General features: G+C 36.4%; 1 protein-coding gene across 1 annotated transcript in view; it reads right to left on the bottom strand.

Annotated features, from left to right (window-relative positions):
* Positions 1 to 465: 465 nt before the first annotated feature.
* Positions 466 to 13,332, bottom strand: part of LOC104386914 (chromosome unknown open reading frame, human C8orf34) — a 138,794-nt gene continuing 125,927 nt past the window's right edge. Inside the window, exons 13-15 of the mRNA XM_009995596.1 lie at positions 11,422 to 11,515; positions 1,189 to 1,220; positions 466 to 507 (exon numbers count right to left, since the gene is read on the bottom strand). Of these exons, the coding sequence (XP_009993898.1) occupies positions 466 to 507; positions 1,189 to 1,220; positions 11,422 to 11,515 (168 nt within the window). The remainder of the gene's footprint in view (positions 508 to 1,188; positions 1,221 to 11,421; positions 11,516 to 13,332) is intronic.

Raw genomic sequence — 13,332 nt, 5'->3', positions numbered from 1 at the left:
GGACACACACTTTGGCAGATGTGGGCCTTCTCGGTAAGACCTGAATAGGACACATGCATTGGCAGATGTGGGTGAATACTTTAATGCTTATTAATCTAAAAAAGAGTAAAGATTATAAAAATATAAGGAGTAGAAAACGTCAGACAAGTTAAAATACATAAAATCTCTAAGTAAAGTTTATTTTGGTCAGGCAGAGCTTAGCTTATCAAATGTCAATCCAAAATAACAGGGGTATGAACTAAACAAAAACATCATATTAACTTTACATGAAAAGGTGACAGTTACCCTTCTTTCCTAAGGCTGCTGTACCACAGTAAAGATTCTGATTCACTGCATTACAGCATCCACATATCAGAGTGGTTCCACTTATATATTGATGATCCTAGAAAAATAACTTTACTTCAAATTATTATGTATAAACTAAAGACAATTTTCAGGTGTAGTTCTGATCACCAAAATTTTGTTTTAATTAAATTGTTCTTCAACAATCCCACTGATTTCACAAACCTGTGAAATCAAACAGAAAAACACAAAAATTAGGGCTAAAATTTAATGTACAGAAATATAAGATAAAAGGAAAAATTAATCCTTCATTGTGTTTTCATTTTTGTGTTTTCCATACTGCTGAACTCACAGTTAAATATGCGTAACTGATTGGTATTTTCATAAATCTCAATTTGTTTGTATTTCTAAAATTTTCAGAAGCAAATCACAGTTTCTTTAGTTACATTATTTTTTCCAATTATTCAGTGTTTTGGAGGATTTTTTCTGCTGCTTCTTTTTCAATAGTAGTAACAGATAGAAAAAAAAAAATTACCTGTGTTGCAAAAAGCATCAAACATAATAGGCAACTGTGATGAATCAGATAAACTGAGATAGCAATGTTTAAAATTTTTATTGCGTTCAGTGGTTGAAAACCTTCTCCAAAGCAAAATGGAAATTTAGCTTTTACAAATATTTACATACACATATTGAAATAGATTATTTTGCAGGTGTTGCTGACTAACACAACCTCCCCCTGCCTCCCTACCTCCCCTGCCCACCCTCCCCAGTATTTGTAAAATATGTAAATTTGCAACTGGACCTATTAAGTGGATCCAGTTAGAGACTTAGGGTCATAACCAGAAATAAACACCACCACCACCACATCTAATTATAGAGTTTAACACGTAAAAGCCTGTATGTTACCTTAGAAGCCTTCACCTTGCCATTTTTAAACACTGAAGGAAAGCAAGCACAACAATTTCACATTTATTCACTCCTTTTGAACAACAAAATATGCAAGCCCTCTGTGGAAGATTAAAGAAACTTGGCAGGAAGAAACTATTCCAATTATCTCCAGCTAACTGATTAAATACAATTGGAACAAGATCTTTAAGTTTCACTTTGCCAGGTGATAAGCCTGGACCTTATACCTGATACTGTACTGATATTCAACAGAACAAGGTGCATACTGTGAGAAACTCAACATCAAAAATCTCAGCCTAGGAAATCTTAGCAACAGTTCTTGTCCTTTATTAACCTTGTATGGTTTGGGGATTTTTTGCCATTTATACCTAGTGTTTAACAACTGTTTTCCTTGGAGGTGCTATTTAATTTAATAAGCAGGTATTTAAGCATTATCGCAGTTTGATCTTTGAGAAACAAATTTGTCTAAAGGGGGAACAAAGAAAAGAAAGTATATGTAAGCCTCTTTCATTTGTAGATTCTTCTCAGACTGTTACCCACAAATGCTCTGGGGACTGTGATCTTCTTAGCTGCAAAAGGAAATGGGATACCAGCCAGAAAATACATTCTGTGCTACCCTATATGCATTATGGAATTCTTGACTGACGAGAACTGGTATTAGCAAGACCAAACTGACTTTCAGCTGACATGAGGAAGAGAAAGATCAAGGTGGAGATGCAAGAGATGAAAGACACCCTGATGGGGCGATGGGATTCATTGTACCTGTTGCAGTCCCCCGGTAAGACAGATCTCCAGCTGACCTCTGAGATCCCTTTTTTTCTCTCCTTACTCCAGAAAACAAATAGCTTGGAGTAGACTCTCTCACTTTAATATGGCTGAAGGTAGGTGAGAGGACTCTTAACCTGACAGGCTGATTTCTCCAATATAAAAGGGAATGACAATAATACAAGTTAATAAAAGCAGGAAGCCACCACAGACTTACTTGGGGAAAACGATTGTAAAATGAAACACCAGAAATATGGATTGGCATCAAAATTAGGATCCAGAGTCATGACACATTTTAGAAACATTAACTGGTGATTCCTCATAGCTTTGCTGTCAGTTATCACATTTTATCAACCCATTCTAGAGATCAGGGAAAGAAGACAAGGAGAACACGAGGATTGCTCAGATCCTGCTGTATCACTCCCAGTGGAACTACACATTGCCAAACAAGATGCAATCAATAGGAACAGATGTCACTTATCAAGGAACAACCCTCCTCTTTTCTCCCTCTCCCCTAGTCTCCACATTCATGTTTTTTCTCCCTGGCAGGGTAAAGAACAGTCATTGCAATTATATCACAAAGTCTTAACCTTTTCCATTATAGAGATATTCCTACTTGACATTGAAATTCTTCCTCTTCATGATAAAAGATGAATTGAAAAAAGTTTGAGTTAAATGGAACAAAAAGCAAGATCTTCTTGGCCTGTAGTGAAAGCACTCAGCCAGCATGGCAAATGAAGGAATCAAGAAAAGTATAAAAGAATGAGCCCATCAGCATAACATGGACCCTAGCTCTTTCCAAAGCTCTGTACTATGAAGGGCATGTGAAATGGCCACTTCCTTCCAACTGGAAAGTCTGGACAGCCATGCCTCAGTCGAACAGCTCATTGATAGGTCCCTCTAAGCCTAGATGCAGCTCCACAGGATGACTTGGCACTTCACAGTTTTCACAGGGTTATTGTCACTTTGTCTTTGCTTTGGGAATTTTTTATTCATGAGCATTTTTGGCTGAAAGATCAGCTGAAGTAGTATTGGTTCACGAGTGTCAGACTCAGAAATTCTCCATAGATCCTCATGATTCATGCGGCACAAATGTTGGGCAGCCAGAGGGACGAGTAACATGAGTAAAAATACACTTTTTACTCAGATTTTTTCAGTGAGATCAGTTCTCAGTTCACTACATGCCTTCACAAAGAACTACATGTAAGTAACGTTTACTCAACAAGTGGTTTGGAAGAACAAAGTCTACAAGGAGAGAGATCAATCTGATATGATTAAAGCCAAATAGCAATTTAATTGAAGCTCCCTTATCAACATGCAGCAAATCAGGCTGCATTTGCATTAAAAAGTTATATTTCTTTGCTATAATGGCTAGTCTTGTTAACTGGTTGTCAGTGACTAGTTAGTAAAACCTTTAGTTTATTTTATTATCTGTAATTATATTATATTAGAGAAGAGTTTTAATTGCCTAAAAGTTTATTATCTTTATTACATTATTTTAGATTGATCTTTTAAGAGCACAATATTAAACAACCTATGTTTCAACATATGCAATATACTTTGTGATTCAAGGAAAGTCTTGTATCAATATATATATCCTGCTGTATCAATATATACCTAGTGGAGTATTTTTATTGTGGAGTTGGCAAATCAATTTATGTTTGCGTTCTTCTTTTGGAACAAACTTATCATAAAGCTTAGTACAGCTTTTTATTGATGAGGATAGATTAATATCTGCTGAACTTACCTGTTTATCTATCCAGAGTGATTTACACAAAGCATAGAACTCTGCAGAATCAAAAAATTAAGGACAACCCATATTTTTTTACTGAAAGCTTAGAACTGCACTTGCAAACGTTTTTTGAATTAAAAAAAAATCTTCCAAAAGCAAAATATTTCTGTTACTGGTATTACATACACTGCCATTTAATACCAGCTATTTACATAAATAAAATCAGCACAAACATATTTTGAGCTTTGAAATCTACTGAATTCTATGACTATCAAGAGTATAGTGAGTTTTAATAGTATTTTACTAATATCTTTGTTATGGTCCCTACTAACTCAAAATGTCATTATCTTGTATTTTCCAGGAGTATATTTTTTTGGATCACTAAAGACAGCCTTTACTTGATCCAGAGGCACCCTGCCTTCTCAAGAAAACTATTTTTATATTGCAAGGACTAAACTAAGATAATGAAAACAACTGTGTGTGTAGCTTTGCAGTTCAAAACCACTAGAATAAACTTTAGAATAAAAATGGCAAAAAATGTGTTTACATTTACATACAGATACGTGCATTTTCAGGGTTTGTAAGAAAACAGGCAGCACAAATGTAGGATGATCATTGTATCATGTGCATCTTTATCAATACCTAAAATGTTGAGTCCAAGAAAGCAACAGAAATTGCACATCCAGACTGCTCTCTCTGAGAATAAGTATATTCATAGCCACCAAGACAAAAAAATCCTGCTGTGATCGTCTAGTTTGACTTACCATATACCTCTATACTCTCTATAAAGAGATTCCACAGAATCTCTGCTGGTTTATCTACCATCTGTCATTTAGAAAGCTTTACCATCTTACGTTAACGACTCCCTCACCTTTTGCTTACAAAGCTTAAGGCTCCTGGCTGCTATAACATAGCATTCAATTTCCTTCATCACAGTCTGATGAGCTGAATGTTTGAACGTTGCAAAATCACCTCCACAGTTCTTACTTGAATGCCTTTAAGTGAGGCAAACTCTTAACAGGGTTTCCCAAGCCCTGGATTGGCTTTAATCATCTTCTGAAATCTCTCAAGTTATTCCAATCTTTCTTAATGGCAAGACACCAAAACCACAGTTTTTTACTTATATGCTGTGGAATAATTAGATTGCTGCTTAACTTTTATGCATTCAAGGAATGGTCTACCCTTCTTTCTGACTGCAATATGCTGGGAGCTCACACTGAGATGATAGTCTATGATCATCCTAAGTCCAATAGGTCATTGCTTTCCAGGACAAAGCCTCATTATTCTACAGCAGAGACAGATATGTTTCTCTGGTGCCAGATATATTTCATTTACTTCAAATATATTTCATCTGGTTATAATAAAGTGCATTTTACTGGAATGTGGCCATTATGTCAGGGGATTCATATCATTTTGTAACTTCAACTTGTCCTTTCCACCAATTATACAAAACTATCAGACCCTAATGAGCACCATTCATCTACCTCTTCCCATTAGAAGCTCTAGGTTTTGATTCCTCAGTGAGTCAACTTATAATTTACCTAATGTGTACCCTGATAATTCTATACGCCATTTTAAATCACACTGTCATTTCTTATTAGACTAAATGTCTCTAGGAAACCAAGTTTACCATAATAATGCAAGTTACAGAAAAAATATCCTTAGGTTTGGAAGCTGTACTGAAAATAGCTTCCTGTCCTGAAGCAAATTTTGATAATATTTTCCTTACTGCAATGGAAAATTCCCCCCTCCTCCCAAATTTTTAGTTCAATGTGAACTTTTCTAACATGAAACCAAGTATTAGTCAGTAGAAATAAAGTGACATGAGCTAAACCCTCAATAACATGAGATAATGGCAGCTTTGGACTTAAGCACATTCGTTTTAAAAATAGGAATCTTGAGTCTAGTTCCAACTTTCTCTAGCTGTATTTGAATTCTCCCTTCACTATCCAACAGTCATCTAACTTCCGGTAGAATTAATGTCAATTTCTTCTGTTTCACTATCTATAAATAAATAAATCCAACTGGGCAAGTTTTCATGCTATGAGACTGTTTTCCCTCATTTTCAGACTCAAGAAGCAGTTACATGAAATGGTGGAGCTTCAGCTATAGGTGCTGTATGACATTGAGCCAAGACCATCCAAGAGGCCCAGAGAAGTTCCTCAGAAAGGCTATGTTGGATGTAGTATATGACTTTTACTCCAGTTTATACTACCACTCTTGAAATATTAAATTAAAGAAAAATAAGTACCTTTCTCCAGAAGATGAATGAATCTGGAATTAAAGTCTCCCAGAAGATAACTCAGTTTCATTTTTGGGAAAAACATCACATATTTATACAGCATTTACTATTAACTGAGAAAAATGTCCATTATTATTTCCATATTATGTTCTTATTAACCAGACATTATTGACTAATTTGAGCAATGCCTCATAACTTACTCCTTAGACAAACCAAATCTAGCATTGTCCTAAACTCATACCTACCAAAAGAGGTGATTCCAGTACTGTTATATTCCATCTGAGCAGAACACAAATACAAATAGCTGAATTTAACTAAGTAAGAAGGAATGAGTTTGTGCTGATGTCATAAAGGTTGCAATCAACAGTTGCTGCTATAAGCCTGATTCTGTCATTCTTACTCATACTGAGTAGTACTTGGCTCTAAGCAAAAGGAAACACTCACAGCAAAAAGAAATTCCAGCAGTAAGCTTGTCCTTATTTTGATCATGCAGTTTTCCAAAACTTAGGAATACTTTCATAATCAAGAAGACCGTGAAGTGACAGTAGCCACATGACTTGGTGTGCCATTGCTTACAGAAACTGACACTCCTTTAGCAGATTAGGGGAAAAGAATGTATATACACATAGATATATATAACATTAATTTATCAAGTAGCAAGTTTGTTAAGAGACTACATTGTTCAGCTATCATGGACATCCTTCAAATATGCAAATGGATTGCAGGCAGGGATCCTCTATGTCCAAGGCTGTGAGATCTGGGGAAACCTGCTGTGTGAGTTACTTCTTGAGTTAGGCACCCGAGAAAGTAGACTTGGGCTTTTGGGCAGTAAATCCCCATCAGGACTACAGATAGTAGCTCAAACAACACCAAATGAATGTCTGTCTTTTCAAGGTTCTTGGAAGCTAGTGATGCACTAGAAATTTCCAGCCAACAGTCTTTGTAGGTCCTGTTCTCAAGGGAAAATTCAAGCTGACTCGTCAGTACCCTGAAAGGCTGAATTTCTTCTCATAAAAGCTGGCTAAGAAATGCTCTGGTAGTTGTACAAGTAGCTCTTCTGTCTCCTTACATCAGTAACCCATAAAGAAAAAAATTATTTTTGCCAGGTCCAAGAACTCCCACCAAAAGCACTGTGGTAGGGATATATATTTTCTTCAGCCCCTTCCTCTTTTCAAGAATTATTTCCATGCATCCTCTAAAAACTCTTTGCAGAGAATCAGCATACAAGCAAATTACCACAGGTAATAATGGGGAACTATTTTCAGAATGACAGCTGAGGAGGAAGACACATAAGGCTTTGTCTCCAGGCTTTTTAGTGACACTAAAATTAAAAAAGAATGACAAACCCATGATTTTGGATTATATAGCCTTGCCCATTTTAATTTCTCTTTGCTCATTGTGTGCAAATTGCCAAAGGAGAACATATCTAGCAAGTAGTAGAGATTTTAGTTACTAAATTACAGATGTTCTTAAAAAAGCATGTGTTGGTTTCTACTTTCTAATAAAAAAAAATATAAAATCATTGCAAGAGCAAATAATTATACATCTATCTTGCTCTCTGACATATGGCTGTTAGGCATAGAAAGAGAAAGAAGAAAAGGGTATGCTACAAAAACCAACAATGCTTCTTAAAAATGTTTTTCTTTCCTTATTTAACATAACACACCTCTTAAACTGAAACAATTTATTCTCTTATATAAGCATCTATTTAATTTCAAAGTTTGCCATAACTGGTATGAAACTTTAAAAATTATTGACTTCAGTAATTTATGGATTTGCTGATAAGGACAATTTTAAAAATACTGTCAGAGAGCCTGGGATTTGGGAAGTAAAGTCTCATTTACAAGACCTGAGAACCTACACCTCATTTGCATAAGACAAGATATGCTTTGTTGTATGTTTTGCAAATGATGTTTGTTGGGAGATGTTGAGATGCTACAGTGACCCAATTCCATTCAGCTATCATTGGCTTTGAAAATAGCCTTTATAAGGTCTTACATCTGACTATATTTGAAACTGTTCCCCCAAATTTTTTCACCATTTTTGTTGTAGAAGACCAACCAGAAGGTATTAATTTAAAAGAATTCAAGGTTACTCACATAGGTTCTTTTTGCAGTTAGTTTTCCCACTACCAAAACCAAGCTTTACACCTGGCTGCTATTATCTCAATGTAGTCAAAGAATGTGGTAAATATTATCCACATATAATTTATTAAAAGCTGAGTCAAAGAACAGGTGTTGCTATTGTAAAGATTAATTTTGCAGCTCTTCTTCTTGAACTCATAAATTATGAACTCCTGGGCCCCCTTAACACTAAATCACATACAACATCCACAGAGATTTATTAACTATAGGGTGAAAAATTATGTGGAATCTTGCCAGCTGCTCTGCCTACAAGCACTGGCATGAGCAAGTGTGCCAAACTCCTCACTGACTTCCACTTTACAACTGGGAATTGGTGGCTTCTTTTTGTCAGTGGTGGCAGTTGTGCAGTTTCTGCTTGCCAATGACACTGGCATATAACATATAACTTCAGACAGTGATGATTACATTATTATTGTTATTTTAAATGACATTTATCACTATTAGATTTCAGACACAGAATGTATTGCTGTGACCCAACATTTTTTTTTGTTCTACCCCTTTAGTTACATTAGTAGAAACACTGACCTATTGTAAAGGGTGCAGCTGTTAACTACACAGCATTTAACTGCACAGTGAACATGGTTTCACAAAGGGAAAGTCCTGTTTAACAAATTTTATATCCTCCTGTGATAAGCTCACTCACCCTGTGGATGAAGGAAAGGTGGTGGATATAGTTTTTTGGGGTTTGGTAAGACTTTTAACACTGTCCCCCACTGCATCCTTCTGGACAATTTGTCCACCTGTGGGGATGAGCAGCTTCATGGTGCGCTGAGTGAAGAACTGGCTGAAGTGCCGAGCTCCAAGGTTTGTAATGAATGGGGTTACCTCTGGCTGGTGACAATTTAAAAAGTGTTCCTCAAGGTTCCATTCTAGGGCCAGTTCTGTTCAATGTATTTATGAATTATATGAATGCAGGAGTTGAAGGCACAGTTTGCAAGTTCACTGATGATACCAAACTGGGAGGTGCTGTTGACTCTCTTGAGGTATTCTTGAGGGATTCTCTCAAGAGGCTTTGCAGAGGGATCTAGGTGAATTTTAGCATTGGGCAATGATGGAAGGGATTAAATTCAACAAGTCAAAATGCTGAATCCTGCACCCACGACAGAGTAATGCCAGGCACAAGTATAAATGAGAAGTGGCTGGAGAGCAGCCTTGCAGAAAGGGATCTGGGGTGCTGGTCCCAGGAGGCTCAACACAAGTCAGCCATGTGCCTTGGCAGCAAGGAGGGGAAACCCTGTCCTGGAGAGCATCAAATACAACATGACCAGCAAGTCAAAAGAAGTTCTAATCTCACTGTATTCATCATCAGTGCAGTCTCACCTTCAGAACTGTATTCAGCTCTGGGCCCCACAATTTAAAAAGGATACAAAGGTCCTTGAAAGGGTCCAGAAGGGGGCAACAAAACTGGTGAAAGGGCTGGAAGGAATGTCCTATGAGGAACAGCTGAGCACTTTGGGCTTGTCTAGTTTGGAGAAAATGAGGCTGAGGGGTGACCTCGTTGCTCTCTGCAGCTTCCTGAGGAGGCGATGTGGAGAAGGAGGTGCTGAGCTCTTCTTCCTGGTGTCCAGTTATAGGACTCACGTGACTGGTTCAAAGCTACACTAGGGAAGGTTTAGACTGGATATTAGGAAGCATTTCATTACTGAGAGGATGGTCAAATACTAGAACAGGCTTCCTAGAGAAAGGGTGGATGCCCCAATCCTGTTAGAGTTTTAGAAGCATTTGGACAATGCCCTTAACAGCATGCTTTAACTTTTGGTCAGAAACTATAGCTTACAGCTACTTTATTTTCCTTCTCTGTTCTTGGTGCCATCAGATTCAGGAAAAATAATTGTAATTAGTTAGGCAACTATCATTTCTACTGATCTGGAGGCAGGACTGGAACTTTTATTTATAAATGTACCTCTCTGTCACACTGGGCAGTGAATATTACCTCAGAAGATTCTTACAATCTTATAGGATGGGATCTTGGATGCTCAGAAGCCCCCATACCTGTGCAATTCAGGTACAGCAGCTATGAAAGAACTGTGCTGTGCATCTGATATGTCCTAGAACACCAGTCTCTCTGATCATACAATTAGCTCCAGTCCATGCAACCAGTCCTACCAGTGTTTGTGTGATTGTAAGTTAATTACAAAAAATACAGAGGAAAATTCACATGCACCAAATAGGCAGGTAGCTGGCTGCCTTTTTGCCCACCTGAGGCAAGCTTCAGCCCCAAGGTAAGTGAAAGGTTCAGGTGAAGACAAACTGGACTTATTGGCTTTGAACTAAAATCAGCTGGACACAAAGAACTTAATTTGAAGACTGTGCTACTGTTACAAAAACAGCCCATGCTCTTCAGTATCTCACTATACAAACTGAAATTTCACAGTCAAACCCGAGGCTATGTATAGATTTGTGAAATGGGTGTATGAATAGAAAACGTAATTTTTTTGCAAGTGGTATAATTTAAATATGTATTCTCTTTATCTAGCATGATTATGATTAATCGTTAGTCCCTTACATAACTGTTTTATTCTGTGAAGAAACTGGCCTTTTCTTATTTTAACCCTGCATGTTTAAAGCAGTTTTAGTAAAAGGTAGTAAGTTCTCTAAACATGTTGATTAAAATAATTCTGTTCTTTTCAAGCACATCACCTAAAATATATTAGAAAATAGTTTGCTTATTCACCTTTGCAGATCACAAAACTACAGTGAATTGAAAAAGAAACGCAAAACATTTAATATTTTCAGCAAGATTATTTACAGGTAGGCAGAACTTGCTGCAGTTCGAATGCATCACAATTTATAGCATGTTGCTTGCTGCTACTTGTTCTGCCATTTAGGTTATGATCCTGCTGACCTTTCCTTTAATGATTAGACAATTGCTTCAAAGAGTGTAGGATATTAAGGATTACTTCTGTGATTAGGAACATTTTTTTCATATAGAGGAATTCAAAAGAACACAGGCAAAATAGATAATGGAGTCACAAGCCTGAGGAGGAAGGCTCTACTTGTCAGAGGTATTGCTTTGGGTTTCTTATTGTGGGGTTGTTTGGGGTTTTTTTTCTGGTCATACTGATTTACTAACAGAGTATCCATTTCAACTACATGTTACTTTTCTGAAACCGCTACTTTAATACATTAGGACAAATTGTTTCGCTTAGCTAAGTAAAGCATGGGCTGTGATAATTTTGTCACTTTTCAGTGACTGTAAATCAATCCTATAAATTTCAAACAAAAGGTACTTACGAGATAAGCTGCTATGAGCAGGCATGACATCTTCACAGGATTTGATGATACAAAAAAGATAAATTAAAAGTTTGAGGGTTTTTGACACATTATCTAGTCCTAACAAATATACTTACATTTGTCTTGGTCAGCTTCCACTCCTTCACTTTCTGTGTCACTCGGCAATATCCAAGGTTGATGAGCAAGCTGAAGCTGTTGTAAGAATTCATCCTGCCACAAACAGATCTATTTTAGATAAAATGACAGAGAGTGGTTCTATATAAGTGCAGACTGTAGCAAACATTCTAGCATCAATAAAGTAGAGAGGGAAAATTCTTTAATAAAAAAAATCTTGCTGTGAAATAAAATAAGAATGTAGAGGGTAGGCAGGCTCCCTTGATTTTTTTATTATTGTTTAATTCTTATTTACTTATCTATTCTGAAAAAAGTAGCCACAGTATGTACATACTCATCTTAGAAATGCAGGCACACAGAACAAATTCTTAATGCAGATATTCCATCTGTCCCTGCAGTTTTTGGACTATGCCTAGACATGTCATGAAAAATTTTCTTAAGTAAGGCACTGATTTCTCAGAACTTTTACTGTCTCCAATCTAGTAAGAACAAGGACCTGAAACTTAATTTAGAACCTAGGGTTTTATTGGAGACGACGAAAGCCTAGGACAGAAAAATGGTATGGAAACTTTTGTCTCCAAGACTTCATAAAACTCTAAGCATCAAAATATAAATGTTTTATACATATAAAAATCCATATGCAGTGGAATATGTGCTTTTTAAAGTGGTTTACAATTGCCTCCTTTTTTTTAGATAATGTATATATCTATATAAATTACAATATTTTTCCATGCACATGTATATAAGTAAGACATATAAATACTTTGACAGGTTCCTTTACAATATTCAAGGTGAGAGATGAGACTGGAATGCATAGCTTTATTGTCAAAAGCAGTTCAAACATGCAAGTCTAGTCCCTAAAAGAGAATGTAAACATTGGCCAGATATAAAATTACGAGCCATATTCTTATAAGTACCTGAAAAAAATAAATTAAATAAAGGAGGTGGGGGCAGGGTAGTAGCTCAGTCTTCTTTCAGTCTTCTTTACACCAACTGAAAAACAGAATCTACATATTCCAAGTTAAATTGTACTGCACAGCACTACAACATAATTTTTATGGTTAGGCTCTCTCACTTAAACACAGAAACCAGGTTTGCTTAAATCAGTTCAATCAAGATCCAACTCATTGGGAGTACATTATTAATTCTGTTAGTAATCTGTTACAAAATCCACCAAGACTGTAGCAATGGCCCAACACTAATCTCACACAGGAGCTCCAGGCCTTATTTATGTATTGCCATTTAAAATGTGCTCAGTGTTCAAGAAGCTGATGACTACAGCACTGAACTGGGTAAAGGCTTTTGGTTTAAGGAACAGGATTTTTGCAGTAGCAGTGAGCAGCTGTCACACTGATCAACATACTTTTTATGTTCCAAACAGACAGAGCCAAGAATTCAGCCAGGCAGCAGAACACAGTGGAAGTATCTGACCAAAATGAGAGTCCTCATCACATCCAGTTTTGTTCTATAGTGCAGTAAGTAGGAGGAAAACTTCTGTTAATCAATGCAATATTCAAATAAAGTGACATCTCCTGCTGGTAATAATGACAGACCAATAAAGATTACTGAATACCACTTTGAAACATCTTGATACATAAAGTGATTGTAAAATTCCAAGTGTTCATAAAATGAAATGGAAACAAGGGAGTCAGTAGTATTTTCATCTGAAAAGCTATTGATAACTATCACAGAATTGTGTCACTTTAATGGAATCCATCCTAAAGAGATAAGGATTCAACTTTCTTTTGTCAATTTTTACAAAACACTGAAGGATAAGGTAAATGCATAAAAGTCTCTCTGCCAAAGGATTTGGAACCCTGATTTATTAGTTTTATAGAGATAATAAACCTATTTCTCTAGGTAGCATTTCTTTGCTATAATTCAATTCAGCCTTGAACAGAGCTGATAATAAA

This window comes from Chaetura pelagica, unplaced genomic scaffold, assembly GCF_000747805.2.
Source record: "Chaetura pelagica isolate M959 unplaced genomic scaffold, ChaPel_1.0 scaffold83, whole genome shotgun sequence".
In the NCBI taxonomy this organism is placed as follows: Eukaryota; Metazoa; Chordata; class Aves; order Apodiformes; family Apodidae; genus Chaetura; species Chaetura pelagica.
This window is presented reverse-complemented; position numbering and strand designations above follow the sequence as displayed.